The sequence below is a fragment of the Camarhynchus parvulus genome, chromosome 5 (genome assembly GCF_901933205.1).
Source record: "Camarhynchus parvulus chromosome 5, STF_HiC, whole genome shotgun sequence".
Classification (NCBI taxonomy): Eukaryota; Metazoa; Chordata; class Aves; order Passeriformes; family Thraupidae; genus Camarhynchus; species Camarhynchus parvulus.
This window is the reverse complement of record NC_044575.1, coordinates 44,155,895-44,183,449: the sequence shown is the minus strand read 5'-3', so window position 1 is coordinate 44,183,449 and position 27,555 is coordinate 44,155,895. Positions and strand designations below refer to the sequence as shown.

Sequence of the window (27,555 nt, the reverse complement as noted above, 5' to 3'; positions counted from 1 at the left end):
GCTCTGACACTGTTTCCTTCTCCCTGCTCCCAGCAGAAACACTCTGCCACACAGACTGCATACTCAGCGCTGCAGTGTGAATCCTTTTCACGGGCTGCAGTTCCCCACAAACAGCCTTGCCATGGGTCCCTGTCCCACAGGTACAGTCAGTCTGTCCTTCAGGAACAGGCTGCCCCAGTGCAGGTCCCTGCCACACAGGTCACTGGTCCTGGTGGCAAACCTGCTCCAGGGTGGGCTCGTCTCTCACAAGGCTGGGTCCTGCTGGGACCCGCTCCAGCACGGGCTTCCCACACACCCACAGCCTCCAGGCATCCATGTGCTCCAGCGTGGGGTCTTCCTTCCGTGGGCTGCTGGTGGATCTTTGCTCCCCTGTTGACCTCTACAGGTTGCCGGGGCAGGGCTGCCTCACCACGGTCTTCACCACGGGCTGTAGGGGAATCTCAGCTCCGGTGCCTGGAGCAGCTCCTGCCCCTCCTTCTGCACTGACCTTGGCTCTGCAGAGCTGTTCCTATCACATACTGTCATTCCTCTCTCAGGCTGAAGTTTGCTTGTGTGCAATAACTTTTCTACCCTTCTTAAAAATGTCATTCCAGAGGCACTACCAGGGCTGCTGATGGGCTTGGCCTTGGCCAGTGGAGGGTCCATCCTGGAGCTGGCTGGCATTTTCCATATCAGACATGGAGGAAACTTCCAGCAGCTTCTCACAGAAGTCGCCCCTGTAGCCCCTCCACTGCCAAAACCGGCCACGCGCACCCAGAACAAACATCTACACCCAGTTCAAGCATCTCTTACCGCTACAAGGGATTAGTTCAGAGGGGGGAAAAATGATGTGATGACAAGCCTACAAGGTAAGCATACTAGTAAGCAAAAAAGAAGTAATGTTTGAAGCAAACAATTTATCTTTTGCACCAATGGCCTGGATTCATTTCAGCTGGTTTAATGAGTGGTCATATTATAGAGAGCCCAGCCTAGAGATAAAGCGTCTTTTCCAAGTAATGCCACTGATTAAAATAAACTCCAGGCATTGTAGTTAACAGCTGTATTAATCCCTTTCTGCATCACTGTTCCTAATATAAATCAAACATCATACAGAGATAGCTTACACTAATTATTGCTAATGATCTGAGCTGTTTGCCTGACTCCACTGGTGTTACAGCGAGAGAACCAATAACAAATCAGTTTAACTACACCATTCCATTTTAACCTTTAAGAGACACATTTTGCTTTCTTAAGATTTCAATTATGTTGTACTGTGTTGTAGTATTGGAAAAAGAAAAATAATTATTGCAGTACAGAAACAAGAATTAAGTTAATTTCATAAGTAAAGGATTTACTTTCCAAAAAGCTACTGTGTTTGAGAAAAATTTCCTTTGCAAATAATAGCAGGAGCTCATTTCTTCAAGTTCAGCACTACATTCTGGGTAGGAAAACTGCCTGTTTTCTTCTAATAGGAAAATTATATTATTTTAATTAATTACTTAGTAGAACATGTTCAACACTTTACAGTGCCTTCTAAGTAAAAATGAATCTTGTACACATGAAATTGCAGGCTTCACGCATGTAATAGACATATGGTATGGTCATTTTTCTAGCACTCCTCTCTACTACCATCAAAAATATATAATGATGCATAAAGACCCAGCCATCTCTTGCTTTCTCACAAATAAGAAATAGAATGATGAAAAAACAGGAAGGCTTCAGAGCCAAAACATGACGAATAAAGTGAATTTGTTTAGAGAATAGCTTTCAGATTTAGAATAAGAGGTATTCTGACTTTTCAGTTCATGACATTACTATTTTGCATGGTGTAAATTAAGATATTCTTCCACATGACTTCCTAATTGTTTCAGCACTGTGGGAAAGCCCCTTTAACTAGCAGTTTCCAGGTTATCCTGCCTGTGTTTTATCACAAATGGGTAACTTTCCACTTGGCTGAGGAGTATATACTTGCATACCACTTTTCTGCCTGGAGGCTGCCTGATTGTGCTTCCTGTTTGGCTTGCTTTCAACTTTCTGTTTTACCTTTAGTCAATACAAAGACCAGATGCTGGAGAGTTCCTGTGGAATTGAAAGAAGGTGAATATTTGCATCAACTTCCACCTATTGCCTGATACATTCAAGCTGCAATCACATATTTGAACCAAGATTAAAAAAAAAAAACAACCCTCCAAAAACCTGTCTCAGAAGGCAGGATGTCTTCCTTTTTCTGAGAAAAAAAAGCAGCAGGCCATATTCAACCCAGTGGACAGAAACTTTCCCTTGTACCTATAGAACAAAGAGTACAAAATTCAGCTCTGGGATATTATTAATTTCCTCACATACACTTTATAAACAGAATAATGAGTACAGCAAAGATGAGGTCAAGAACCACGAATGTTGTGAGTGTTGGCTGAGACTTAAAGGGGGAAGCTCAGTACTGTGCCCTCAGGTGATCACTCTACATCTTACTGATGCGTCTTTACCAGAGTCCATCACATGTTCATGGATGCCTTTGTCTCTGTCCCTTTCATTAGAGTTGATAGCTGGAGCAAAGCAGGTAATACAGAGGTGGTGAGATAAAAAAAAAAAAAGAGCAATATGGAGAAAGTGTGGAAAACCACAAACTTTGGGCACAAACTGGGGTTATAAGAAGGAAAAAGCAGAACAAAAAATTATTTGTGAATACAAATGTGATGAGCTTCAAAAGGAGATGTAAGCTGCAAAGGAACATATTGACAATGTTATAGCTGTCTCTTTTTAGAGGAGGTGTTGTCTTTAATGTAAATAAAAAGAAGGAAAATGCAGCAAGAATTAACTATGGAAAGCGAGGAAAGTTTATTAAATGCCATTAAATGCAATTTCTAGCCAGAGAATCAGGCAGGAAAAGGGTGTGATGAAGAATTAGAATAGGAAATATGACAGATATGAGAATTGAGACTTTGTTTCCAGTATGAATTGTTTAGAAATAGGAGTGGTTGCCTCTGTAAACCTGAAGTTTCATTACCTGGATTTTTCATACATTGTATCAGTCAGTTTTCTCCAGCAAGTAACTGCAGTTCTGTCCTCTAGCAGACACCTTTAGCAAAGAGTATCTATTTAGGCTAGTTTAAGGTTAGTTTATTTTACTCAACATAAGATTCCCCCAACTAATGGTTTATATATTCCCTGTGGACTGCTAATCGTAATTATGGCTGATGTATGGAGGGGGAAAAAAAAGATACTCTGATCTCAGGGAAGATGATTGTGTCTAGGAGGGATAACTCAGAAGAATTCATTCTAGTACAAAATTACCAACATATTTCAGCTGAGATTAGTGTCCTCGTGAGCAGCTTGCTATTTGCATAGTTGACCTGCAGGTTAGACTTGCTCAGACAGTAGCATGTTTGTGCACTTCACATTGCCAAAACACTTTCTAGGTTTTACAGTTATTAGTCAGTGTTCACATACTCACTTACCTTTTTCCTCATCCCTGACTGGTTCCAAGTTTGTGTAAATTTTTGCTCGGTTCACTCAATGTGGAGAGCCAATATTCCAAATTGCATGCAACAATTTTTGATTTCACATGCGCACAAACACACAGAGGTCTTCATATACTTGTGAGACTGGAGCACAGCCCCTCTTATGGTGTTTGCATTAGTTAAACACTATAAATAGTCCTGAATTTATATGCATTTAAAGCTTGCTAAGACAGCTGTTATTAAGGGTATGATTTCTACTGACACCTATGGGAGTTTTTAGGTCCAGACAGGCTGAAAGATCAGCCTTTAGTCTGCATTTTTTCTCTGTGTATCTCACTAACAGCTGAAATTTTCCAAGGACATAAATGTGTGTGCATAGGTCATTTGGTAAAGCACATAGGGATTAAACCTTGAAAATACTTCCAAGCTGCACGAAAACAACACCAATAGAATTTTGGTAAGACATTTGCCTTAATTGGAAAGGCTTAAAATAAATGATCATATGATTAAAAAAAGCAAGGATTGCCTGCTATTTGTTGTAGCCCCTATTTCTGTAGTGCCCCTGTAGCCAGAGAAGCAGCTGTTCATTGCTGACATTCTCCCTGCCAAGCATTCCAACTCTCTGAGGTAATGGGCTACAAGCATACGGGCCTTCGCTTTAATTCTTTCAGCGTATCCTTCCGCATGGATAGAGCGAGGGGAACGCCTCCAGGAAAAGAAATTAAATGCACACACACAGAGGCACCCAGGGACGGCCGATTCGAAAATATTTCTGAGAACGCAATTTGCCCTCATGCGGCACAGCGTCACATGAAAGAGGCCGCCTGAAGAGCCGGCTGGCACAGGTTTATTTTGTTGTAGTATTTTCTTCCACCCCCCCAGCTCTTTACCCAGTGGAATGATATCCAGAGCAAGTTTTTTGAGACAGGAAGTGAGGAATGTTTTCACTATGAGTGATCTGAGAAGAAGGTGGGTTAGCCGAGCTAGCAGCTGTTTCGGATGGGAGGAACACAGTAAGTCAGTTCCCGAGGAATACAGATGAGATGGCTCCGGCAGAAGAAGCCTTGGAGCGCTGGGGATTTTTTTCAGCTACACGTATGTGAAAGGAGACCCGGTGTCTTTGGATCGCGGTGCAAGGTAAGGGGGAAACAGCGGGCACAGTAAACATATAGCGGGTAATCTCTGCTGTGTACTGTAAGGCTGAAGAGTTTCTACCACTTACTTTTTGAAAAGTAAATGGTTGAAATGATTGTGGGACTGTGCTTCTGGAGGTGTGGGCTAAGTTTGAGATATGCACTTACTGCTGCTCTCTCAGTCCGAGAGTCATGTCAAAGATTAACTGGTAAAACAAGGAGAGGGTGGAGTATTTTGATTACTTTTTTGGCTGCCCAAATATCTGTGAAATAAAAATATATGTATTTCAAGAATGTGAAGTAATAGGAACTGTTTTTCACCATGATATGTTGCTGTTTTATTTTGATAACTGTCATTTATGCAGACTATTTAAAAAATGTGTAAAGTCAAATGCTAATAATTGAGGGGGGAGTAGGAGGTGAAGGTAAAGGAAAAAGATACCACAGTGCTCAGTAAGCACACATTAGTCATGGCCATGTTGCTGAAATTCTAATATAGCATTTTTGAAGCTACAGGTTGTTGTTGAAGTATAAAGGTACAAAGTTTGGCCACTAAAGACATTGTTAGCTGTTGCACAAAAATTCCATGTTTGGTAAATAAAAACTTGTTATTGTAAAGGTCATCAGTTGGATTTGTAACTCCTGGCAGTATGTAGCCATGAGTTTTTTGCTAAAGTAGCTTAAAACAATGCAGGTAGGTCTGAGTTTAAAGTAATGCAGCAGGCAAATTTGAGAGCACCTAGGACTGCAGAATGCAGAGCTGCTGAATAAAAGCAGCATAGCTATGTTTGCAAGAACTACATGGCCAGCAGTAGAAGATACTGAATGATACCCTGTTTGTTTGTTATTCAGCAAACTTGCCTTAGTTCTACACTATTATATGTTAGGAATCTTTTTTTAGTTGGTCTTTTGTAACATGGTCTGGAAGTTAATTACTTGAGTTTTTCTTGTTATAGATGGGTTTCAGAAGTCATGAAGATTATGTCAGGCGTACAAAAATGAAATCATTTAGGGTAAATGCTCAGTGGAGCATTCAGTGTAAACAAGAGATCATAACCTGGAGAATGTTCCTGGCTGGCACATTCTGAAACTTCTGCTCTAAACTTCCTTCCTATGTTTGCGTTGCTACCTGTTTGCATAGGGAAATAACTGAAAGTCTGAGGCTGCCTCCTGTCAGCATTAGATGGTTTGGAAATTTCACCTGTCAGGTTAGCCTCTGGTTAGTGATTTCTATTTTTTTTCTCCCCCCTATACTCTTAGAGTACTTTTCTATGGACATAAAAGATTGAAAGTCTTTCACACTCAGTGGTACTCCATAAAGCCTGAGATTAAAACACTTCTGCATTTCTGACTGTAGCTTTCAGAGAGGAGTAAATTGGTTTCTCTCATTGCTGTAGTACCAAACAAGACTGTGCAAAGCATGTATTGGAAAATGGGCCTCGGGGACAGCAGCTAAGGTCAGACAGCTAAAAGTTACTCTGTCAGGAATAAACCCAGTGCAAGATTCTGCTGGCAGTGGACATGGGACTAAAAGCTTCTGTCTGTAGAGCATTCCCTGCATGCTGTTCAAGCAGGGCTGGATTTGGAGGATCAAAGTGCAGAGGGAGTAATAATGTGAGGATTCCCTCTGCATCCCTAAATTTTTAATGGAAACACGTTGCTATCTGTTGTTACTGATTCTACAGCTACACCCAAAACCAAATTTGTTGGTATTTGGGTGGGGATTGTTTTCTCATTCAGCTGAGATTTTAGGTGGTATCTGTTGAGGATAGTGATTGTGTAGAATGGTAGAATTGCTTCAAGATTATCACAAACGAGGTCATGATATATGCTTCTGGTCATTCTTTGGAGTAGGGTTGCAAATATGTCATTGAGAAAAATGCTGTGCTGGCTCCTTTTTCTCCTCATTGTAGGCCTTTAATGTCTTTCCACTTTCCTTTCTTCTTTGCAGTGCTGCTGGCTGGGAGTAGGGAGTCTGATACGGGGTTTTTAGCCTAAAGAGTTTGTGGTTATGTTGGATAAGTTTCTATGTGGGTATATCAATGTCCGAGGAGAATGCGGTATCTGTGTGTTTACAGATATCCCTTTGAGTTTAAAAGCAGGTGTGCTAGGAGGACTACTTCTTCCGGTTCCTCCATTCCAAAGAAACGCATATCCTCACGTTCCTCCCGTCTGGTCATCCTAAGAGTCCTCAGAAATCAAATAGTGCCTTTTAATATACGCTACTAATACATGCCAGCCTGGAAAAAAAAAAATAATCAAGAAGCAGGTGTTTGTTTTCTTTCCCGTTCCATCGGGGCGGCGCTGCCGCTAGAGGAGCCGGGGCAGAGCTCCTGCCCGCGGCCGGAGGCAGCAGCGCGGCGGGGCCCGGGCGGCTCCGCGGGCGCTCCCGCCGCCGCCCCGCACACCCGGCCCGCCCAGCCCGGGCAGAGCCACCTCGCCGAGGGAATGGCATCCCTGACCCATCTAAGGAGCCTTCCAGCCCATACCTGTCCGTGACTCTATGACAAGTTTCACAGACTGGGCTGCGAGCGCTAAGAGAACGCTTGGAAAAGGAGGAAGGCAAAGCATGGGATAGAGTTGACAGGAGAAGACGCGCGAAGGCGTTTGCAAAAAGTGGGGAGATGGGTGGCTACCTGTAGTCTGGGTAAGAGTGTGTTTTTCAAGGAAAAATTAGAAAATAAAAAGTTCTCAGAATTCACATACTCTCTTGGTGAGGCAAAGCATAACCTGAAGCATCATACAGCAGTTTAGCATGAGGAATGAGCAGTAAAACTTGCTGTAATCCATGGAAGATTAAAGGAATTGCACTTTAATTGCCTGGTAGGAAATGGCTAAGGTGTGAGTTTTAAGGCCTCCCTCGCCTTTCTTTTTTTCCCCTTTATCATTTATGGGGCTTGGTTTTGTGTTTAATCCAACAGCAGATAGTGGCTGAGGCTACACAATGCTCTGAAAAACAAGCCAGGTTGCTGGATGTGCTCGTAAAGAAAATGTCTTAGTTCAGTATTACAAATACCTTAGGCAACTCAGATTTCATAAACATATTTTATTTAAATACCGATTCAGTTTATAAATACTTATTTTAAGACACTGCAGTCACACATGATTAAGATTCATTATTCACTTGTGAGTTAAAAAAAAGAGATCAACTTGCCAAAACCCAATGTCATTTGTGGAAAAACCAGAAACTCTGGTACTTATTTCATTATTTGAATACATAACAGCCCTGCATTTTGGAAAGGTAGACTGATTATTTAGATTTAGAAAAAAATATACATGTTATTTTTCCCATGTTACCATTCCCTTTTCAGTCAAAGTGTTTCTGATTCTTGTCTTTCTTCTCTTTCGTTCCTCACTAGGACTCCGGTGGATGTCTCTTCTCCTTGTCTCTTGGTGGAAATCTTGCTTGGCTTTAATGGATACTGCTGCTGCTGGTTGATCTCTGGAGACTTTACAGCTCCTTACCTTTTGAGAGGAGGTGCCTTCTCGTCACCTCTCAAGGTCTCAGCGGTAGTAGCTCTTTATCACTAACATCTCTGGGGGAAAAGGAAGATGCCTCTTCCATTTGGCTTAAAATTGAAACGAACTCGACGTTACACAGTATCCAGCAAGAGTTGCTTGGTGGCTCGTATCCAGCTGCTCAACAATGAATTTGTGGAGTTCACACTGTCAGTGGAAAGCACCGGCCAGGAAAGTCTGGAAGCAGTGGCTCAGAGGCTTGAATTGCGGGAGGTGAGTGAGTTGTCAAGTGAAGGCGTAACTTTAGTTTTTGGTGCTCTGTGACCTATGTGGTAACTCCTTCCCATGTAGGGTGATCAGCTACTGGAGCAGCTATCCCGTGTTCCTGTTGTTTCTTCACCTTCTGGTCTTTATGGAGACTTGGATTCCTCCTAAACAGTTGTTAAAGTTGTTACAGAGTTTAGGGAATGTCCAAGGGGTGGAAATGTGAGAAGTATCAGTGAATAAAAGCTTAGAATGCAGCAAAAAAAGGCAACTGTTTTTAAAACATGACATTGATGAAAATTCTATTTGAAAAAAACCCACAAAGGAAGAAAATAATTTCTACCTAAGCAACATGATTGAACACTACAGCAAGGCTTGTGTCATAAGATAGCTTTTTATTTGTGTGCGTGTATTTTTTTTTCTGATGTATTAGTGCTGTAAAAAGAATCTAAAGCACAAAATGTGATAAATGTACCAGTTACCAACTGCTTGTCTTGCTTGTTTAAATACCACAAATATATTGGCAGACCCTGTCTTGGAGCTCATACACAGTCATATAGATTGGCCTAATGGAGAGACTTGGTTTATGCTAGTTGACTATGTAAATATCTGCTCAACCTGTTTTCCCCCCAAAAGCTCCTAACTTGGTATTTTGAAGGATGTTTTTGGAACTGAAATTTACTCTTCCACACATTTAGTGATTATTTCTACATCTTCTTTGTTGAGTGAATTCTTTCTGAAATGCTAAGCTTTCAAATGTTCATAGAAATCTACATAGATGACCAACATATAAACCAATGCCATTATTTATGTCACAGGAGGTTTGAAGGCAGTATTTGAATGCTCTCAGTCCTGGGTGAACTGACATTTCCCCCTAGTCTGAAAGGTTTAGTTTAGTTGATTTTGGAGTCATTGAACTATGACAGTATGTGCACTTCTGGGGGGCAGGAGAGAGAAACCTAGTGATACAAGTTTAGGGCTGCTAACATTGTTCTGAAAAATACCCTTTTGTTCTGTTATGTGGAATGCCATAGAATGACCTATTGATTATGGAATTCAAATACAGGATGAAAACCCTGGACTTAGGTAACCAAACTATGAGTAATTGTGAAAATAATTAGTAATAAATATTTGCATTTATAAGTATGATCCTTTGAAATATTATCTTTTTATTGTCAAGCAGTGGCAAGTGTTGGTAACTTTGCTCAAATATTGAGCAAATATATTTAGAACTCAATCCCGCAAACAGTTATTACTTTAGAAAGCATGCATTGCTGTAGGATTCCTCAGTGGGAAATGTTATATATAGTCATTTGTTTTCAAAAATGCTTTTTATTCTTTCTGTTTAAAGAATAATAAGAAATGAAATAGACGTGAAGCCATAAGGGTTTGTTTATTGTGGTTGTTTTCAATTGCAATATGCATTCTTCTAGAGTCTCCAAGTATTTTTTTAGTGTACAGATATTTTGGAAAATGCAATTCTTTGCAAGGGTATGCCTTCTTTTTTTAATCTTTCTCCTTCTAACAAAAGGAGAAGCTACCTATGCTTATAGCCTTAGTGTTTGCTTAGAACACATCAGATGTCATATACTTAGAATTTAATTATTGTTGTGTGAATGGAGTTTGTCAATTTTATCTGTCTACTTTCAGATGTAACTTCTTAGTCACAGAAACCATAGAATTTTTACTGTTTGCAAAATGCAAAGGCTTTGTCTTCCTGAATGATGACTACTAGCTTCTATTGAACCAGTCAGAGTGCTGGAAATGCAGTTTTTTCAGCTATTCTTCATTATCTTGTTCTTTGGAACTACTCCTAAATATCTGTTTAAAAACAAACACACACAAAAAAAAAAAGAGAGCAAGAGATGCAATTCCCTCAATTAAGGATCATATATCAGAATAAGGGAGTTGACAGTACACTATTGAACTCTGAGCAGATTCCTTCAGTCATGCATTCTTGCATGGATTATTTTGGCAGGAAAATGTGTTGCAATAAAAGGGAATGGAAAATAGGGATATAAATTACTTTCCAGAGCTTGCATTCAGAAAAAGTTGTTCTGTCTTTAAATAGTCAGATTTGCCAAGCAGATACGAGATCACTTCTGATGACTTTCTTAGTAGAAAGTTTTCAGAAAGAAAAATGTGTTCAGCACTTTCATTAAACCTGCAAAAACAACTTTAGTCTTTGATGCAGTAAAATACAATGTATTTCTGTAAGAAGTGGCCTATTTTTAGTTCACTGAGCAGCCTTAAAGCATGAAGTTGAATTCTAAGTGTTCAACATGAAAGTATGACTGTTTATTTAAATACTGAGACTGGGGACCATTCTCACATCCAAGGTATCAGTTTCAGATTACTGTATATGGCCTCCACAGCTAGGACAAGTAGTTCCCAAGCATTTTCAAAACAGTTTACTGCATGAGGCATTAGGGGAATCTCTACCATTTTTTACACATTCAGTGGTAACATTTGTAAATACCTCTTTCTCTCTGGTGTAGTTTGGAATTACTGAATTTGGACAGTTGAGCTGAACTATTTTTAATGGTGTGCCGTCTTTTAAGATATTTGTTTTAACAGATCTTTATTAAAAAATAAGTAACCTTCAAATTATGCATTGCATGGCTAAACACTGTTTTTCTTTTGATTTTCCAATTAGTACTTCTCAGTTTCCAAGTTGTATACTAGTATGGACACATAGTTAGCATTTAGGAAGATTTACATATGTTGACAATTTAATTTTTTTATGGAATGGTAAACTTTATAGAAAAGTGAAATGAATTCATTAAACTGAGTATCTTCTGGTATTCCTAGAATGTGACTCATCAGACATGAGTATGTAATCCAGCTCTCTTAAACTGAGGAACTGGGGAAAGAAGCCAAAGGGAATAGTGAGCATAAGTTACTTACCTTTGTAGAACAGTCTGTCTTTTATCCCATGAGAGAACTATAACCAAACATGATTAATGCAAAAAATGGTACAGAAAACCATTCTGGAATCACAAGTTTTGAAAAACTGCTGAGTTCTCTACTGTTAACTACCTTAAAAAGTGTGTACAACAGTGCTAATCTTGCATCTAAGGCATGAGTATGCAAATGAAATCCTTGAAAATATAGAGATTTTTTAAAACATTGTAATATAGCTACAATGTACATTAGTACATTAGCTAGCTAGGTTTGGCAGGAGATCTTATAACTGGTGTCTTTCTCTTGTTGATTTTTTGTTGTTGTTGTTGTTTTTTAAACAACACAGCACTTCTAAACCAGAGAGAAGGGGTAAATTCTGCTACTGTGTACAAGCAGAGTCTGACTTAACTGCAGATATGTGGTAGAGTCAATGGCAGGGAGCTTCTGTGAAGTGTATGTGTTGTGCATATGGAAGTTCCTGTGTTTGTTTTGGACATGCAGAGGAAAAGGAACCAAGGTTATCTGGATCCTGAATAACTTCAAAGTTCTGAAACAGTGCTTAGGAAATGCTTAACTATGCTGTAAAACTTTGCTCTGAATTCTAAGACATCAGTTCTCTTTTGGAGAAAACACACAAAAATACCTTTAATTCATTGTGGTGGTTTCTTAAATGCGTTTTGCATACGAAAAGAGTGTTTTTAAAATCAGACCAAGTGCAACCATAAATACTCTTATGTCTGTATGTTTCAGTAACCATATTGACTGACAAATAAGAGTTGGGCCACGTCATGACAGAGGGGTCATGAACATAATTATGTTTATGTCTTGTATAAAAGTCTGACAACATTTTAGCTGATGCTTGTAGAAATAAGAGGAAAAGCAGTGCTTGTAGTTGAACTGCTGTGGTTGCCTCTCTCAACCAAATTTTCCTTATAATTAGGAAAGGATAATTTGACATGAAGGAATGTAAACAAGAATGCCAGTCTTCCATGTGTAATCTGATTAGTTTAAAAGATGCTGCTTTATTGAAAAACAAATTTGAATCCATATAAAATAAATATTAATTATAAGAGTATGATAATTGTAATTTAGGAACCAAGGTAAATTGAAGGACAGAGCAGTTAGGCAAAAATCAGTAACTGCCTCGGTTCAATTATTGTTGTTCTTCCTTCCTCTGAAGAAAAAAAGATATACATTCTGGTAAAGGGTTTGCACTCAGTCTTATACTGAGCAGCACAAAAAAAAAGTTTCTCCTTGAAAACAATAGTGGCAATTAGGAAGCCTTGCCCCTGATTTCTTTAGCATTTTTATAAAGTTAAGTCAGAATTTGAATATGCCACTGAATTGCATTTTGTTTACCATCATGTCAGTGAATTGCTGTACAGTTTTATACTAATTTTGACAGAAGAGGTTTTCTTTACTTCTGAAGCAAAGGCTTCAGAAGTATTTTTAGACTTTGAAATTTTTCCCTTTAGTAAAACAATCAGAACTTAAGCCTCTGATGAATGGCAATATGATACTTCTTCTAATATCACTGATGTGTAAGGTGAAGTCAAAAGTAGTTATGTGAGTTCATCCTTCTCAGAGCCTTGAACAGTGGTGGGGAAAAGCAACGTGATTTTTTCCAAAAAAAGTATATTTATGCATTTCTGAGTCATGTTGATAACTGACCTATCTCTGCCAGAGGTTAAAATGTATCTTGGACATAATGTTTTCTGTGCAATATGAAGGTATGGCTCCTTAGTTTGTAAATTAGTCAGCTTACCTTTGTTGAATGTCCTGATTAGTAGAATCTTCCTTGCCTGTTAAAGATTGTTTATTCAAGATATTTGAAGAGTATGAAACATAGTGTACTGTGATTTGCACAGTGTTTAATTAGAATAAATTAGAATACATCAGATTACCTTGCAACACATTGATTTGCTGATTTATTTCTTATCCCTTCTGTTTTGCTTTAAACCATAGTTGGCAGTTACTTTGTTTAAGTAGCATTTGTGAAATCCACATTAGAGTAGTTAGGAGAAAATAATTGTGTGAGTGTTGGAAAAAAAAAAGTTTCCATTTTGAAAGAGCTAAGATTTAAGAATAAATTGTCTCTTTGTTCATATAGCTACTCTGCTAAATATTCCCTCCTGCAGCTACAGTTGAAGAGCTTGTCAGTGCTAGAACAACAAAACAGTATAGACAAAAGTACCCTACAGTAAATAGCTTCAATATGGGGGGAAAGGGAGGGATTTATGTCAGTGATCCTTCTATTTCTGCAAGAAGAATTGGTCATGGTAGTAATTAGAGAAGTGCAACTTTCTACTTAGTGGCTGCTACATGATGGATGTCACAGAGGTTTTTTTTCTCCACCACTTCCAGGAAATCTTGGGTATTGTACGTTGGCCAGTCCAGGCTGCTCCAAGTACTTTTTCAGGTAGAGATTGAAAAGTTTTGTGGAGGAGGTTGTCTGTTGTGATAAGAATGGAATTTCTGGAGAATTTTCAAGGCCTGTTGTTTCCTTCTGTAGCTCTTAACACTGGGCGTAGGGAAAAACTTTCATTTGGTATCTGCCAGTTGTGCTTAGTACAAGATTATTGACCCAGTCCTCCTGCATGTGGTTTATTTCAACTGTGCTGTCCTGATAGCAGGAGCTGTTCTGTATCCAAGCATATAATAAAGCTGGATGTGGTGGAACCCTTGGGCTAACTGGGATTTTATGAGTTTGACTACAGTGCTTATCCTTCAATAAGAAAAGGTGTTTTCAACATTCTGATCAGGGAAGTCTTAGAGTTTGTAAAAGAGGTAAAGCCAATGTAAAAGAGGAAAAGCCTGAAAATATATTTTGAATGCATTCTTCTGCTATTGTTTTATCTTTTCTGATTTTTTGCCTCAGATCTTAGGATGGGAATTCCTCAGGTACCCTTGAGGCAGGTAGCCAAATGCATTAATTAGAAGGCACTATATTAACCAGTCTCTTTGTAATTATGACATATTTTGTAAGATTCATAGTAAAGGATATGGAAATTAACTGGAAAAGATATTATTAAATATGTAATGTTGAAGTAAATTTTGGACACTGTTGTGCTTCAGGGGACCTCCAAGGGTTGTATGGTCCTACCTGTGCTCAGGAGGATCAGGTGCTTCAGGGGTTGCCTGGGTTTACCACCCAGGTGCCTCCAAGGATAGAGATTTGACACCTCTTTGGGCTATCTGTTCCAGTGTTTGGCTAGTCTTGCTGTGAAATTTTTTTCCTGATCTATTGGAATTTCCCACATTGCAGTTTGTCCCCAGTGCTTCTCATACTCGCCATGATTACTTCCAAGAAGACTCTGGCTCTTATCTTCTCTGTCTGTGTCCTGCTCTTAGGCAATTGAAGTAAGATTTTACTTTGTCTCTTCTAAGGCTGATCAGCCCCACTTCTCTGACTTTCACTGTACATCATACCAGAGGATCTATTATAGCCACCTGCAGTAATGTAGTTTTGTGGTACTCATATCTGGTGAAACTCCTCTGCTTAGCTTGGGCAGTCTGGGTGACCTCAGTGATGAAGTCACTCCCACCAGCTTGTGAGCTTTGAATACGGTGTGGGGCTTTTGGTACTTTTGTGTTCTTGATAGCTCTTGAAATTTTATGCAAAACTATTTACTGTCTCTGGTGTCAGAAAGCAAGTATGTAGAAATTAACTGTGCAGAAATTACATGTTCTTTTTATTTCTATTTGATTTTCTTCAGAGGGGTTGGGTCATGAATAAGTCACTAAAATAAACAAACCTCAAAGTAGTGTTAATCTTAACAGCTTAACATATTTTAAGAATTATGTCATGACATTCTTTTTAGCACTGGATGTTGTCCTGAGCTGCTAATAATAAAATGTTTTAGCAATGAATAAAAGTGGGTTCTATTTTAATCAGTGCGAATATTCCAGGGTGCATAAGCTCCTCTGAAAACTCACAGGATCAAATTCTGCCCTTGAAGTGAAGTGAAAGGTTTGCATAGAAGTCAGAAGACCAGCTTTGGTCTGTAGTATTTTGCATTTTTAAAGATATGCTGGATTCCAGAGGATATTTTAAAACGTGGAAACATTTTTCTTAGTCTGTTATGCTCAGTTGTGTGTGGGCAAGAAAACGTGGTCAGTGTTTCCAAGAAATATATCTACTCAAGTCATCATCATGCCTTAAAAATAGTCTATACATTCAGTTTAAATTCAGGGCATAGAACCAAGAGTATTTTTACATCAGAGAGTTTGAAACAGTGGCAATGTTTGTGGTCTCATCTCCTCACCTTTGTTATACATTTGTGCTTCTGTGAGGTTTAAGTACACCAAGGCTGCAAGTGAGCTTATTCAAACAATTGCTGTACTTGTTTTTGGGTGTATTTTCAGTTGGTTTACAAATATGTCTGTGTGATATCATCCATAGAAGTCTTTCAGCTGTAGCTCTTACCCTTTGCTTCCAGTCTCTGCCATGGCCATTGCCTTTGCCCAGAATGTTGTGGTTCCACATTTTAGTGCTCAGCTCGAGGCTGACGTGGTTGTCCTGTCAGAGAATTGGGCTGGGTCAGAGCAGAATGTCAGCATCCTGTGACTGCTGCATGCTGTTAGCAGTCTTGGGATGAAAGAGAAACACACCTTTTTACACACATTCCTTTCCTTACTCAGTCTGCAGGAAGGATTAAGGAGGAGTCAGTCATTCAGTACATTTTATCCTTTTTAGCATGTGATATTGCAGTGAACATGATATTTCTTTTGTAATGGTGTTTCTGTGGTTCTACTTTTGGGTTTTTTCCCTAGCATCCTATGGAATTGAAGCCACTGTCTTCACAATATCCCTGTGGGGTGGTGGTGGTCACCTATTGGTTGGGGGATTGAAGAATAGAAATAAAATGTTGTTTAAGGTATCAGCAAACTTTGTGTGCCTGGACTGGGAAATGACAAATGTGTTGTTTATATTATTTATATTCAGAGCCATATTTCTTTTAGTAGGAGTAGGCATTAATGTGTGACAGGAAATCTAAGGGAAGTGGGGAAGGCAAATGGAAAATGACATGGGACAGCAGTAGGGCAAAGCCAGGCCCCTCTGGGGACCTGGTAGGCTCACAGGGGATGCTGAAGGACAAAAGAGCACAGGACAGCTGCCCAGCAAAAGCTGAGCTCATTAAAGCATATGCATGGCTCACTGCATATACTTGCAGATACTGCAGAGCCAGAAGATATCTTGCCTGAGTGGGCCACTCCTGACCAAGCCAAAACACAAAATACAGAGTGCACTGGAACACACCACCTAGAGAGGCTGAGGCATGGCACCCCTGAAAGGTCAAAATCCCACTGGACAGCATCTTGAGCAACACAATCTCATTTTTATTAGATCCTCTCTTAGAAGGAGTCTGGATCAGAGTATTTTTCTCTTGCTCCACAGTACAGTTCTAAATCCATACTGCAGAGTGACCCACAAAAATTTAAATTTCTCCACTATGTTTAAACTGACTAAAATCTGCTCCCACAGTACTTATTTAGCTCAGTTCTGGACCAGCAAACAGATATGGGCTGGAAAATATTAATGTCATTATCATAGCAAAACTAGATATCATAATTGTAAGTGTTTTAACCAAAGGAGAGAGATAAGTAAATGTTAAGAATTGCCAATTAGTCTGTAGGTGTTTACATGAAAATTCTCCAAGTCCTTGCTACATAAATTTTAATGTGTTTAGAAATTGTAGAACTGCCAACACCTTTAATCCAATATTTTTCCTTACATATTTTCAGACATTTTAAAGTTACACAAAATAAAGTTTTTAAGGATGGAGTTTTATAAAGCGGAGGGAATATTTATCATGATTTCTCTAAATCAATAACTTCTTTCAACTAGTCATGGAAAAATTGCCTCCCTAGTAAAAAAAAGTATTTACTGTTGTTTTCTCCAAAGCTCTGGCATTTTGATATTGTGGAGAACAGATTTGAAATTCATTGGGGAGCTACAGCTCTTAGGAGAAAAAGGCCACTTCAGTACATTCCTGCAAAAACGCCCATATACACATTTGAAAATTCTTATACACATGTCTTAGTTTCCAGTCTAAACAGGATGAAGGGTCCACTCATGGGGTTCCAGATTTTCCTTACAGCTCTGACAGGCTGACTGTGTGTGCAACAACCACAGCACGGTTGTCCTGGGCTCTTTTGTCCTTCAGCATCCCCTGTGAGCCTGCCAGGCCCCCAGAGGGGCCTTGCTTTGCCCTACTGCTGTCCCATGTCATTTTCCATTTGCCTTCCCCACTTCCCTTAGATTTCCTGTCACACATGAATGCCTACTTCTAGCATCTGTGAATGGCCACGACAGTTATGATTTAATAACTGTTTCCAAATAAAGAGTAGTTCTGGTACAGTTTTAGGTGGTGGATCTTACGTACCTGGGTTGGTTAATTGGATGTAATGCCTGCTTTTTATGGTAAATGTCTCTGCAGTTCCTGAAGTTTTCAATAACCCATAGCCTTGCTCAGTGCTTTAAAACATTTATTTCTAAGTAACAAGACTTTCATGCAGTGTATTTTATCTAATATCACAATATTAACTTTTTTTCATCATTGAAACACCTATTTTTCAGATTACATATTTCAGTCTCTGGTATTATAATAAGCAGAATCAGCGCAGATGGGTAGATTTGGACAAGCCTCTGAAAAAGCAGCTGGACAAATATGCCTTGGAGCCAACTGTGTATTTTGGAGTAGTGTTCTATGTGCCTACTGTTTCTCAGCTTCAGCAGGAGATTACCAGGTAAACCTCATAGTATAAACTTCTATGTGTTTATAAATTTGCTCTCAACATTCTGAAATGTATAGTTTATTTAAAAGTCGTCTGCTTTCCACTCCCCTACCTTTATAGAAATGAAAACTATTTTAGGCAGAATTTATGTTCAAACTGTATTCTAATTTATCTTTGGAATTGTTAAAATATGTGATAACCTAAGCAAGCAAGTAACTATTTTGTGATCTTAGGAATCTGCTCAAACCTGTTTTAAGTAACAGGCATGCCTGCATGGTCAGTCTTTTGATTGTTTTAGTCCCTTCATTGACTTTTGAATTTGTTCTGAATTTGCTTGACTTTTTAATTTGTTTGTTTGTTTTTTTTTGTTTGAAGATCCATATGTTGCTTTCATGGATATCTATCCTGAACAAAGCACTTGCAGATTTTATTAAGCTATGCTTTCTTTGTTTTGCTTTCAGTACTTTCTGTTCTTTTAGTACAGTACATTGGCACTACAGGCTACTTTGGCTTGTGATTTCTTTTTTTTTTTTGGGCATATCAAGGAGCCATTAATATGGATTTTAGTATGTTAGTTCTGGTGTTATGTGTATGTTTCTACTGTGAAACTGGGCAACATCACATAATTGTTGCTGACCGCAGGGGGAAAAGTAAAATTGAGCATATATACTAGCCAGTTATTCCTATGGGCCTGTACATTGGCTGCTAATGGTTTAATGTGTACAGTTCTGATTTAATGATTATTTTTAATTGGCAGTTGGGTACAAAACCCATAGCTGGATTACAAACACGAATTGTTATTTCAAAAATATGTGCTTGTATTAACTAACCCATTTCAGCTAAAAACTTTAAGTTGGCCCTGCTTTGAGTGAGGAGTTGAAGCAGATGATCACTCAGAGGTCCTTTTCATCTCAATTTGTTCTGTGGTTACATGAAACTGTCTCTGTTCCTAAAATACCCTGCCAGACACCTTTCCTGCTAATTGTGATGTGAAAGCTTTTCAGGGTCACCAGGTGCAGACCTCTTGGTGCAGATACTGGTGCTGTTGTTACTACTCAGTGCTTGGCAGGTTTAGTTTTTGGGGTTATGTATAATTTCTGAAGTTTGGTTTTTTTTTAACTCTAAACTTTTATGCTATTTCTTGGTAATTTTAGTGGCTCAAAAATCTCTGGTTCAGATTCTGTGTTGGTTTACTAGAATACATTAGAGTAAGATCGAGGTGTTGCATTGGGAAGCTAAATTACCTGAAAAATCTTAAATAGTTTTCTCTGGCATTTATTTAAAGAATATGGTGTTTATGCTAGAGCTTTAACAAAAATTTGGCCGTGTACTACCTGGTAGAAAGCAGGAATTTATGTGCCAGTCTTATGCTTGTGTCTTAGAGGATGGTACTTTGATAGTAAGAGTCGGGTTAGTCTCAGAAATCTGTGGATTTTTTCATGCCTGTTTGATATAAATGAGATTGAACATGTTCAAGCAAATTGTATATTTAATGTACACCAGGAAATGCTATAGCTAAAAAGGGATGTGCTCTGTTGAGGTAGTGTTAAGATTCTTTAAGTTTACTTTCAATAGCAGTTCTATGGAAAGATCTTACCTTCTACTTCTTGACTGGGAAGGCTCATTCTCCAAATGCCTTGGGCTCTTTCTTTTCCACTTTTTGAAGGCCTGGGTTTAGTCCCAACTGTTGTTGTGTGTGTTGTGTAGGGATGTTATGTACTGTCATATGATATATTGGGTTTTTGTAGTAGGCTGCCCAAGAGTTAAACAATATTTATAAATTATCAGTGTATTTAACAAGGCAGTAACAGTGATGGAAGAGAGCTATCCATAACATGAATAAAATTTATGTGGAGTTTACCTGACTTTTCTAATCACTGAGTGAATTACAGCACATACTTCCACATTCTCACTATTAATAACCTTACTTCACCAGAGTTAACATACAATATGAGGAAGAACTTTTTAAAACTAGACTTAAAGAAGACAAATGTCCTCTGTGGCCAAGTTGGTGTAGCTGTACTGGCAATTTTGAGGTGTTTTGGGCTCCAGATAGAAAGTTCTGTGGGTGGCTGAAAGAGGCAGAAAAATTCAGGCACATAGTGGCTCAGACTGTGGACAAACAGTGCAGGTAGCAGTGGTTGCATGTATGAGAGATGATGCAGGAAATGCATAGATTAAAAGAAAAAATAGGTGCCTTGAAAGTGAGAACAAAATGTGCTCAGAAGTTGTAATGCAGAAATGAAAATCCCTACTGGGATTGAGGGAATATACATTGTTAGATCTATTGGAAGAGAATGCAGCAACCGAGCAGCAGTTTACTGAATGTTTTAAAGAGACAATAACAAAAATTTTAAGGAAGGAAGAGGAAAAAAAAGAAAAGAGGGTTTGGAAGTAGATAGAAATTATGGAGGTTCTTTAAGATCACTGATTCTAGAACAATAAGTGAAAGTTAAGGGAGGCAGGAGTTTTAAAAGGCCTTGAAGTAGTGGGTCCAAATGATGAGAAAGACTACCCTCTACTCAAGTTGGGAAATGCAGAGAGGAATAGGAAATGCTGGCATAGTCTTCTAGTATCTCTTGAAAATTAAGAAGCCCATGTTAGCTTTTTTTTTTTTTTTTTTTCCCTGTAGGTATCAGTATTACTTGCAATTAAAGAAAGATATCTTGGAGGGCAACATTCCTTGCACACTGGAACAAGCAATACATCTGGCTGGTTTGGCAGTTCAGGGTAAGTAAGAAATAGTACCAACTAGCTAATGTTGCGTTAGAAACTTTAGGGATATATTTTCTATAGCCTGTTTTCTTGATGTCACTCAAGAGACCCAATTCATTGTTATGAAAGGGGTTTGCTCCTTAGGACTTTGTCATATGGGGCTTAGGAGAGCAGCAGTTGGATCAGTGGCCCTGAACTTCTCTGCAGTCCTCAGAGGTGTACCTGGGCATATAACATGTAGTTTCAGGAGCTGGATTTGAATTAGACATTGGAGTTCCTTTGGGGGCAAAGGCTTCAGTTGTCTGCCTACATCAACAGACCCTTCCTCTGTTTCTGTTAATGAAGGCTCTTTATTCTGACATATCTTCATAAATAAGCAACTTTGAATGTACTTGTATTTCCACTGTTTATCCAAAATTTCCTATCACATAAGATTATTTCAAGTTAGTGTGCAAGACTGTTAGCAGTTCTTGTGTTCAAATCACTCCTGAAAACACTCCTGAAAAATGAAGGCAGTGTCATTTTTCCTGTCTAGAGTCAGATGGGATGGAATATATACCGCTCCTGAGGCTGTCTGCACTGATCATGTTCCATGTTCCTTGCAACGTGCTTGTCTGATACTAAATCTCCCAAAAGTTTGTAATGGCAACAGCTTTGTTTAGTGTGTTTGTATACTGTTATTTGTATATCATTCACTGTGAATGCCACTTCAGTACATCTAACAGCAATTGTAAAACTGCCAAAATTTACTGAACAGGACTTAAAATCACTGGCAGAATATACAACATATATACAAAGATTATTATTTTTTAAAATTTATTTAGTTATATACATTGGTTATATCACAATAAAGATAGTGATTATGTTTTATTGAAAATGTGGTTACCAGTGGAGTAGGATAAATTGTTTTAATACCTTGTTTATATAAGAGTGAATCTGTTTAATCCAAGCCAGGTTCTAATGACCTTCAACTGAAAAAATCTTGCTGTGTTATTTGTATGTATTTGGACAGTGTAAACGTCTCTCTGCTCAAGTGAGTTGTTTATAGAAATCTTTCAATATAACCCTCTTTCCAGCTGGAAAATATTCATCCTTTTAGCTTTCACCTTCATTTCTTACTCCTGTGTAAGAGATGAACTGGTTATGTTGATAACACAGTTTAAAAAAACCTCAGAAAAAAGCACAGCTTCTAAATGGATATATTTCCATGACTGAAGTAGCTTATACTAGGTAGGTTAGTAATTTTAGCTGGTGAATGAGCAGAAGCAGTGCTTGCTGTTTCAAGAATGATCTGTATTTAAAATCAGTACAATAGGTTAATTCTAAACACTGCTTTAACTCAAGAGCTGTGTTGGTGTAGTATGTCAGAGGTGCTCCCTTTTCATCATTCTGAACAAGGCAAAAAGATGGGATTTTTTTGACCTTTTCTCTTTATAAACATTATTGGTTGGTTTGTTCTGTTGTTTTGCTTTATGATTGCAGTTCAGTAGGATGTAGGTTTGCTACTTGGAGATCCTGGTGCAATTAATTGGGTTTTGAATAATTTTGTTAAAAGTGTTTGAATCCAAGATTTTTTTTATTTTTTAGCGGATTTTGGAGACTATGATCAGTATGAATCTCAGGAGTTTCTACAAAGATTTGCTTTGTTTCCAGTGGTAAGTACTTTCTTTAAATTGGTGCATTTAAATTACTAAATTGACAAATTTAAATCCTTCTTAAAATTGGTAAATGCAGATATTTTTTAGGAAACCTCCATGATACATTTTTCTCACTGCTCCCTAGGCTGTCAAATTTAAGTAAAGGTTTTCTTTGAGATTGGAGTGAGATATGACACCTGATATTACACAGAAACAAAGATGTAGTAAGATCTTTTCCATTTGATTTTATATTACTCTGAAAAGAAGGTTGAGGTACAAATGGGAGAGTGAGTAAAACCACTTCAAAACAGTGTTTATGCTTTTGGGGTTTATTTGTGCATATTACAGCATCTAAGCTCCAAGGCTAGAGTCAAGGGTTGATTTGCTTGTGTAAAGAAACTATAACCATTTGACTTTGTAGAATTTTTTTGCATTTCATTCCACAAATGCTATTTTCCCTTAAGGGTTGGCTACAAGAAGAAAAAATATTGGAAGAAGCAACACAGAAAGTTGCCTTGCTACATCAGAAGTACAGGTAACATGTCTAAAGCTCTTCAATGCTTAATTTCAGTCTTCAGTAGGTTCTGTAGCTCAGAAAGTTGGGAATCTTGAAATGCAGTTAGAGTAATTTCACTTCCCATTTAAATGAGTTTTTTGTCTGATACATCTGTATTAAAGTTACAAGAGCTTTTGCTGAATGAAAATGAAAAAGAGAACAGAACATTTAGTAAAATAAATTAGAGGATTCAGCTTGAAAAGAATACAGGACACAATTATATAGTGTGACTTCACCTGTATCATGTTTCTGACTCATTCATGTGAAGTTCTGACCCTAGTAAGGATGTTTCTTGATAAACAACATTGGGAGGTATTAAAGGCAGGAGAAATGCAGAGACAGTAACTGTGCCAGAATGCTTATGACCTTAGGTAGAAGAGGGCTAAGGTGCCACAGTCCAGGACAAAGGAAAGTTATGTTCTCTGTGTCAGATCATCAGTGAAAAATGTTTGTGGCTATGTGAGTAATACTGGACATTTTCCCCTCTATTGTTTTAAAACAACAGTTTGAAAATTGCAGTCACACTTACGTTTAAAATGCACTTGTTACAAGATTGCATGGTTCAGGTTCAGCAAAGAAAACTTAATCTTCATGACGTTAGGAAAAAGTGAAGAAATTGGGAGATTTATGATTGAAAAAGTATTGAGAGCCATAACAATCAACATTACAGGATTTTTCAGGTAGAAATGATGTCTTTTATGAGGTAACTGAGGTATGTTGGTGGGTAGGTAAAGACAAGCTTTTAAGCCCTGTGATACTGCTGCAAGTCTGTGAGAAAGCTGTCTTTGTCCGTTGGTCTAATTATAAAGAATTCTACCTTTACCTACAGATCTTGTCTTCATGCTTTCAAAGTATTACAGTAAAATAGCCAGCATTTAGAAGATGAAACTGTCTTTTCTGAAATGTAAAGTGCCAGGCTTCCTATTTCCCCTATAGCAATATAGAAGACATTCATGTCTTGAACATGTGTGCCTCTGGTAAAGTGAGGAAATGTGGAGACAGTGTTGGATTTGATCAAGAATGTGATAATTTTCTGCCCTTGGTAGAGATGGTAATATTAACTAGTAGTCTTTGTTGCCATTTACCCCTAAAGATGCCAGAGAGAAAGAAATAATTAGAATTGAAGTGTTTATTCTGAGGCTGAGCCAAATGCATCAGCCATTGGTACAGATAGAAACAGCACGATTTCATGGTTGCCTGGGTGTCCTGGGAATGCTTCTCAAACTTTGACAGTGTCTTCCAGAGTAAAACAAAGATGATTTTTTCTTATTGGCAGTATTAGCTGATTGTTGTTTTATTTGTAGAGGCCTTACTCCTCCTGATGCAGAAATGTTATATATGCAAGAAGTGGAAAGAATGGAGGGCTATGGTGAAGAGACCTATCCTGCAAAGGTGAATGAGGTTTTGATCTTTGTCTAATTGCCCTTTTCTCCCTGTTTAGAGTATTTAGTTCCTGCCAAAAGTAAATAAAACCCAAACCCCAAACCACCCATAATTTTCTGCTCCAGAATTCATAAAAGCAGTTGTTTCTTAGGTAACTTAGCTTTTGAAGACTTTTTTCTCTACTTGTGTAATTTTTTGCAACTTTTTACAGGACAGCCAAGGAAGTGACATATTCATTGGAGCATGTCTTGATGGTATCTTTGTGAAACACAAAAATGGTCGTCCTCCTGTTGTATTTAGGTTAGTAGTGTTCTTTCATAAATATCTTAGTGAACTTCACATTTTAAGTCTGTTTCTCACAAGCATCAATGACTCTTAGATATGATGTGTATTTATGCATTTGATAAACCTGAACACAGTCTTGTAGTCATCATGCTAGAGTGAATACTGAAGCCAGTGAGAATTTCTCAACGAAGTAACTTCAAAATGAATCTCTTTAAGACAGATTAATTCTAAGACATGAATATTTAATATACAGTTGCATTGCAAAATATTTATTGAATCAAAAAGGAGAAATTCTCTGCAGAGAGGGCATCTTAAATCCTGAGATTGTCACATCATATAGAAATATTCACTTGTGAAATTGTCCAGAAGTTCCTTTCATATAATATATGTGGAGAGTTACACAATAATATTTTATTATTTTGGATTCATACATTGTTTTAGTTTATTACTGAATGTTCTTATAAATTGTAGACAGAGTTCTGACTTACCTAAACACTTAAAATTCAGTCTTCATGTGAAATGGCTCCCCACTGACTCTAAGACTTGTTGCTTGGGCATCTTTGGGCAGAATTCAGAATAAATTGAAAAAAAAATTGAGTTTTTTTATAAAATTAGTCTTGACAATTTAGTTTTTATTAAAGCAAGAAAGGGCTTATTCTTAGTGAACTTTAACCTTCTAGGATTGAATTTTTGACTGAATATGAACAGAAATCTTGAAATCCTATGGTCCAGCAGTTACTGAAACTTTGCTACTGGTGATTTTCTGGGATTAGAGAAAGTAGCCAGCTTTGCTTCTTTCTGTCAGTAGTTTTGTTTAGCAGGATTTAGAAATTCACTACTGTTAAATGCCCTTTAGAAAAATTTCTGTCTCAGCTGTGACAGGAGAGCTGATGCTGAGCTCTTTTTAATTGTCTGGTGTCATCAAAGTGCCCTGCTCTGCTTTCCTGCAGCATTAAACAACAGCTGTACTTACCAAACACACAGGGAGAGGAATAAAGCTTTGTACATGCATTGCACATAAATTCTCAAGAACTGTGCATGTAGTGTCTGTAAACATATGAAGAAAGTTGCTCATTGGGAAGCATCAGAAAGTATTTATATTCCAATTTCAGGATCCAGTTTTCTGCTCTTTTGCTTGTTTGTTTTATGACTATGGGCAATTCCATCATGGATAGCAATATCATGTTATTTGGGTAGCAATAAAGCATAGACAAATGACCCATTAGTATGATTTACAAAGACTGGATTATGCTTGAGATTGGTTCAGGTAATTTCATAGCTCTGCCACAAATGTTTATGAACCAAGGCCTTAAATTTGAGGGATTTTTGTTCTACATCAGAATGGAGACGTTAATGTTTCTCTGCCTCATATATACATGAGGCAATAGCTATGGAAAATGCTAACAGACGCCTCTGTGTAATGAAAATGGGAGTCATATAAACACCTTTACAGACAGCCCTATATGCAGGTCATGCTTTTTCCATGTGTTTGTTTACTGCAGAATATTCTTTTAATGAATCGATGATACAGGCTTTATTTACACTAACATAATACTAATGGTTCAAGCTAAATTTGCATTTAAAAAGAAGATGAATAAACATATTTTATGCAATCTAAATTTTTTTCATCTGTCAATGTGTAAGAGTTCTAGAAAATATGCATAATAATGTCTTAAAGGCTTTGTTTAGTGGAGGTTTAATTTTTTTTTTCCCTGGAATGTAGGGTTTGCTTTCAAGCAGATGGGACATTATCATTTACTGATGACTAAATTTGTCTAAATTTGATTTTTTTTTTCAGTAATTGGAAGAATTTCAAATGGAAGACAAGTAATAATCTTACGGTACATATTGTACATCTTCCCAAGAGTTAGTCACATACATGTTTTCCTTTCAGCAGCCATTAATGGTATGGAAGTGATGGTCTACAACTTGTTCAGATAGATTAATGAACTTTTTCACAGAATCATAAAATAGTATTTAACAAAATCATAGATTTATAGCATATACTGTCTTGAGAGGGACCCATCAGGACCATGGAGTCCAACTCCTGGCCCTGCACAGGACTCCCCCGGAGTCACACCCTGTGTCCTAGAGCATTGCCCAAATGCTTCTTGAACTCTGTCAGGCTGGTGCTGTGACCATTTCCCTGGGGAGCCTGTTCAGTACCCAGCCACCCTCTGGGTGAAACACTTTTTCCTGATATCCAGCCTAAACCTCCCTTGACTCAGCTTCAGGGCATTCCCTCAGTCACTGCTCACGGGATGGAGGAGATCAGTGTCTGCCCCTCCACGTCCCCTCATGAGGATCTTCTTTATCCACATTCTTGATGGTGGTTCTGGTTTGCAGTTGCATTTTTTGAGGTTTGAAAATCAGAGCTTGTCCAGTCATATCCTGTCCCTTTTGTCTACAGGTGGCATGATATTGCCAACATGTCCCACAATAAATCCTTTTTTGCGTTAGAATTGGCAAACAAAGAAGAGACAATTCAGTTCCAAACTGTGAGTACATTTTTATTTTTTTCACAAAGTCATCAGTAAAAGAAAAGTTAAAACTGATAATTTAACTCAAAGGTTAAAACCTACTATCTATATATTTAGCAGCTCTGAGATGTATGAGTGTGTCAAATTTAATAACACTGTCTTTGGCCAGCTTTCTGTGGGAAGGCATTAAAAATTGGACCTTTTATGTTGAGTACATTGAAATGTTTGGTTATGTGGTCATAAAAATTTTCATCCATTCCAGTAAAATTTCTTGCATGCTTTTTTGACAAGTCAGTGGCAATTAAAGATAAATATAGCCTTAGAGCTTTGCTGGAGTGGGCAGAATTCATTTTATTCAGCATCTACCAGTTGCTTTTGTCAAAAGGCAGCTGTTGACAATCTTATGGTAATCTTAACTGTAATTGTGTTAGTGTTATAGCTGATAAGTATCTTGAACAAAAGGCTTCTACTTTCAAATTTCTTAAGTCTAAGAAAGTTGTTAGACTAGAGTGTATATTTGGATCTGTAAAATTTTCAGTGGCTTGTCTGAAAGCAGGTGAAGGG

At 38.1% G+C, this 27,555-nt stretch overlaps 1 protein-coding gene across 2 annotated transcripts in view; it reads left to right on the top strand.

Annotated features, from left to right (window-relative positions):
* Nucleotides 1–4,157: 4,157 nt before the first annotated feature.
* The window catches only part of PTPN21 (protein tyrosine phosphatase non-receptor type 21), a 43,972-nt gene continuing 20,574 nt past the window's right edge, over nucleotides 4,158–27,555 (top strand). For both annotated transcript variants that reach the window (XM_030949347.1, XM_030949346.1), the window contains exons 1-9: nucleotides 4,158–4,574; nucleotides 7,930–8,302; nucleotides 17,778–17,947; nucleotides 20,568–20,665; nucleotides 22,238–22,305; nucleotides 22,752–22,822; nucleotides 24,148–24,235; nucleotides 24,438–24,526; nucleotides 26,922–27,009. In XM_030949347.1, the coding sequence (XP_030805207.1) occupies nucleotides 8,123–8,302; nucleotides 17,778–17,947; nucleotides 20,568–20,665; nucleotides 22,238–22,305; nucleotides 22,752–22,822; nucleotides 24,148–24,235; nucleotides 24,438–24,526; nucleotides 26,922–27,009 (852 nt within the window). In that variant the 5' untranslated portion in view covers nucleotides 4,158–4,574; nucleotides 7,930–8,122. The remainder of the gene's footprint in view (nucleotides 4,575–7,929; nucleotides 8,303–17,777; nucleotides 17,948–20,567; nucleotides 20,666–22,237; nucleotides 22,306–22,751; nucleotides 22,823–24,147; nucleotides 24,236–24,437; nucleotides 24,527–26,921; nucleotides 27,010–27,555) is intronic.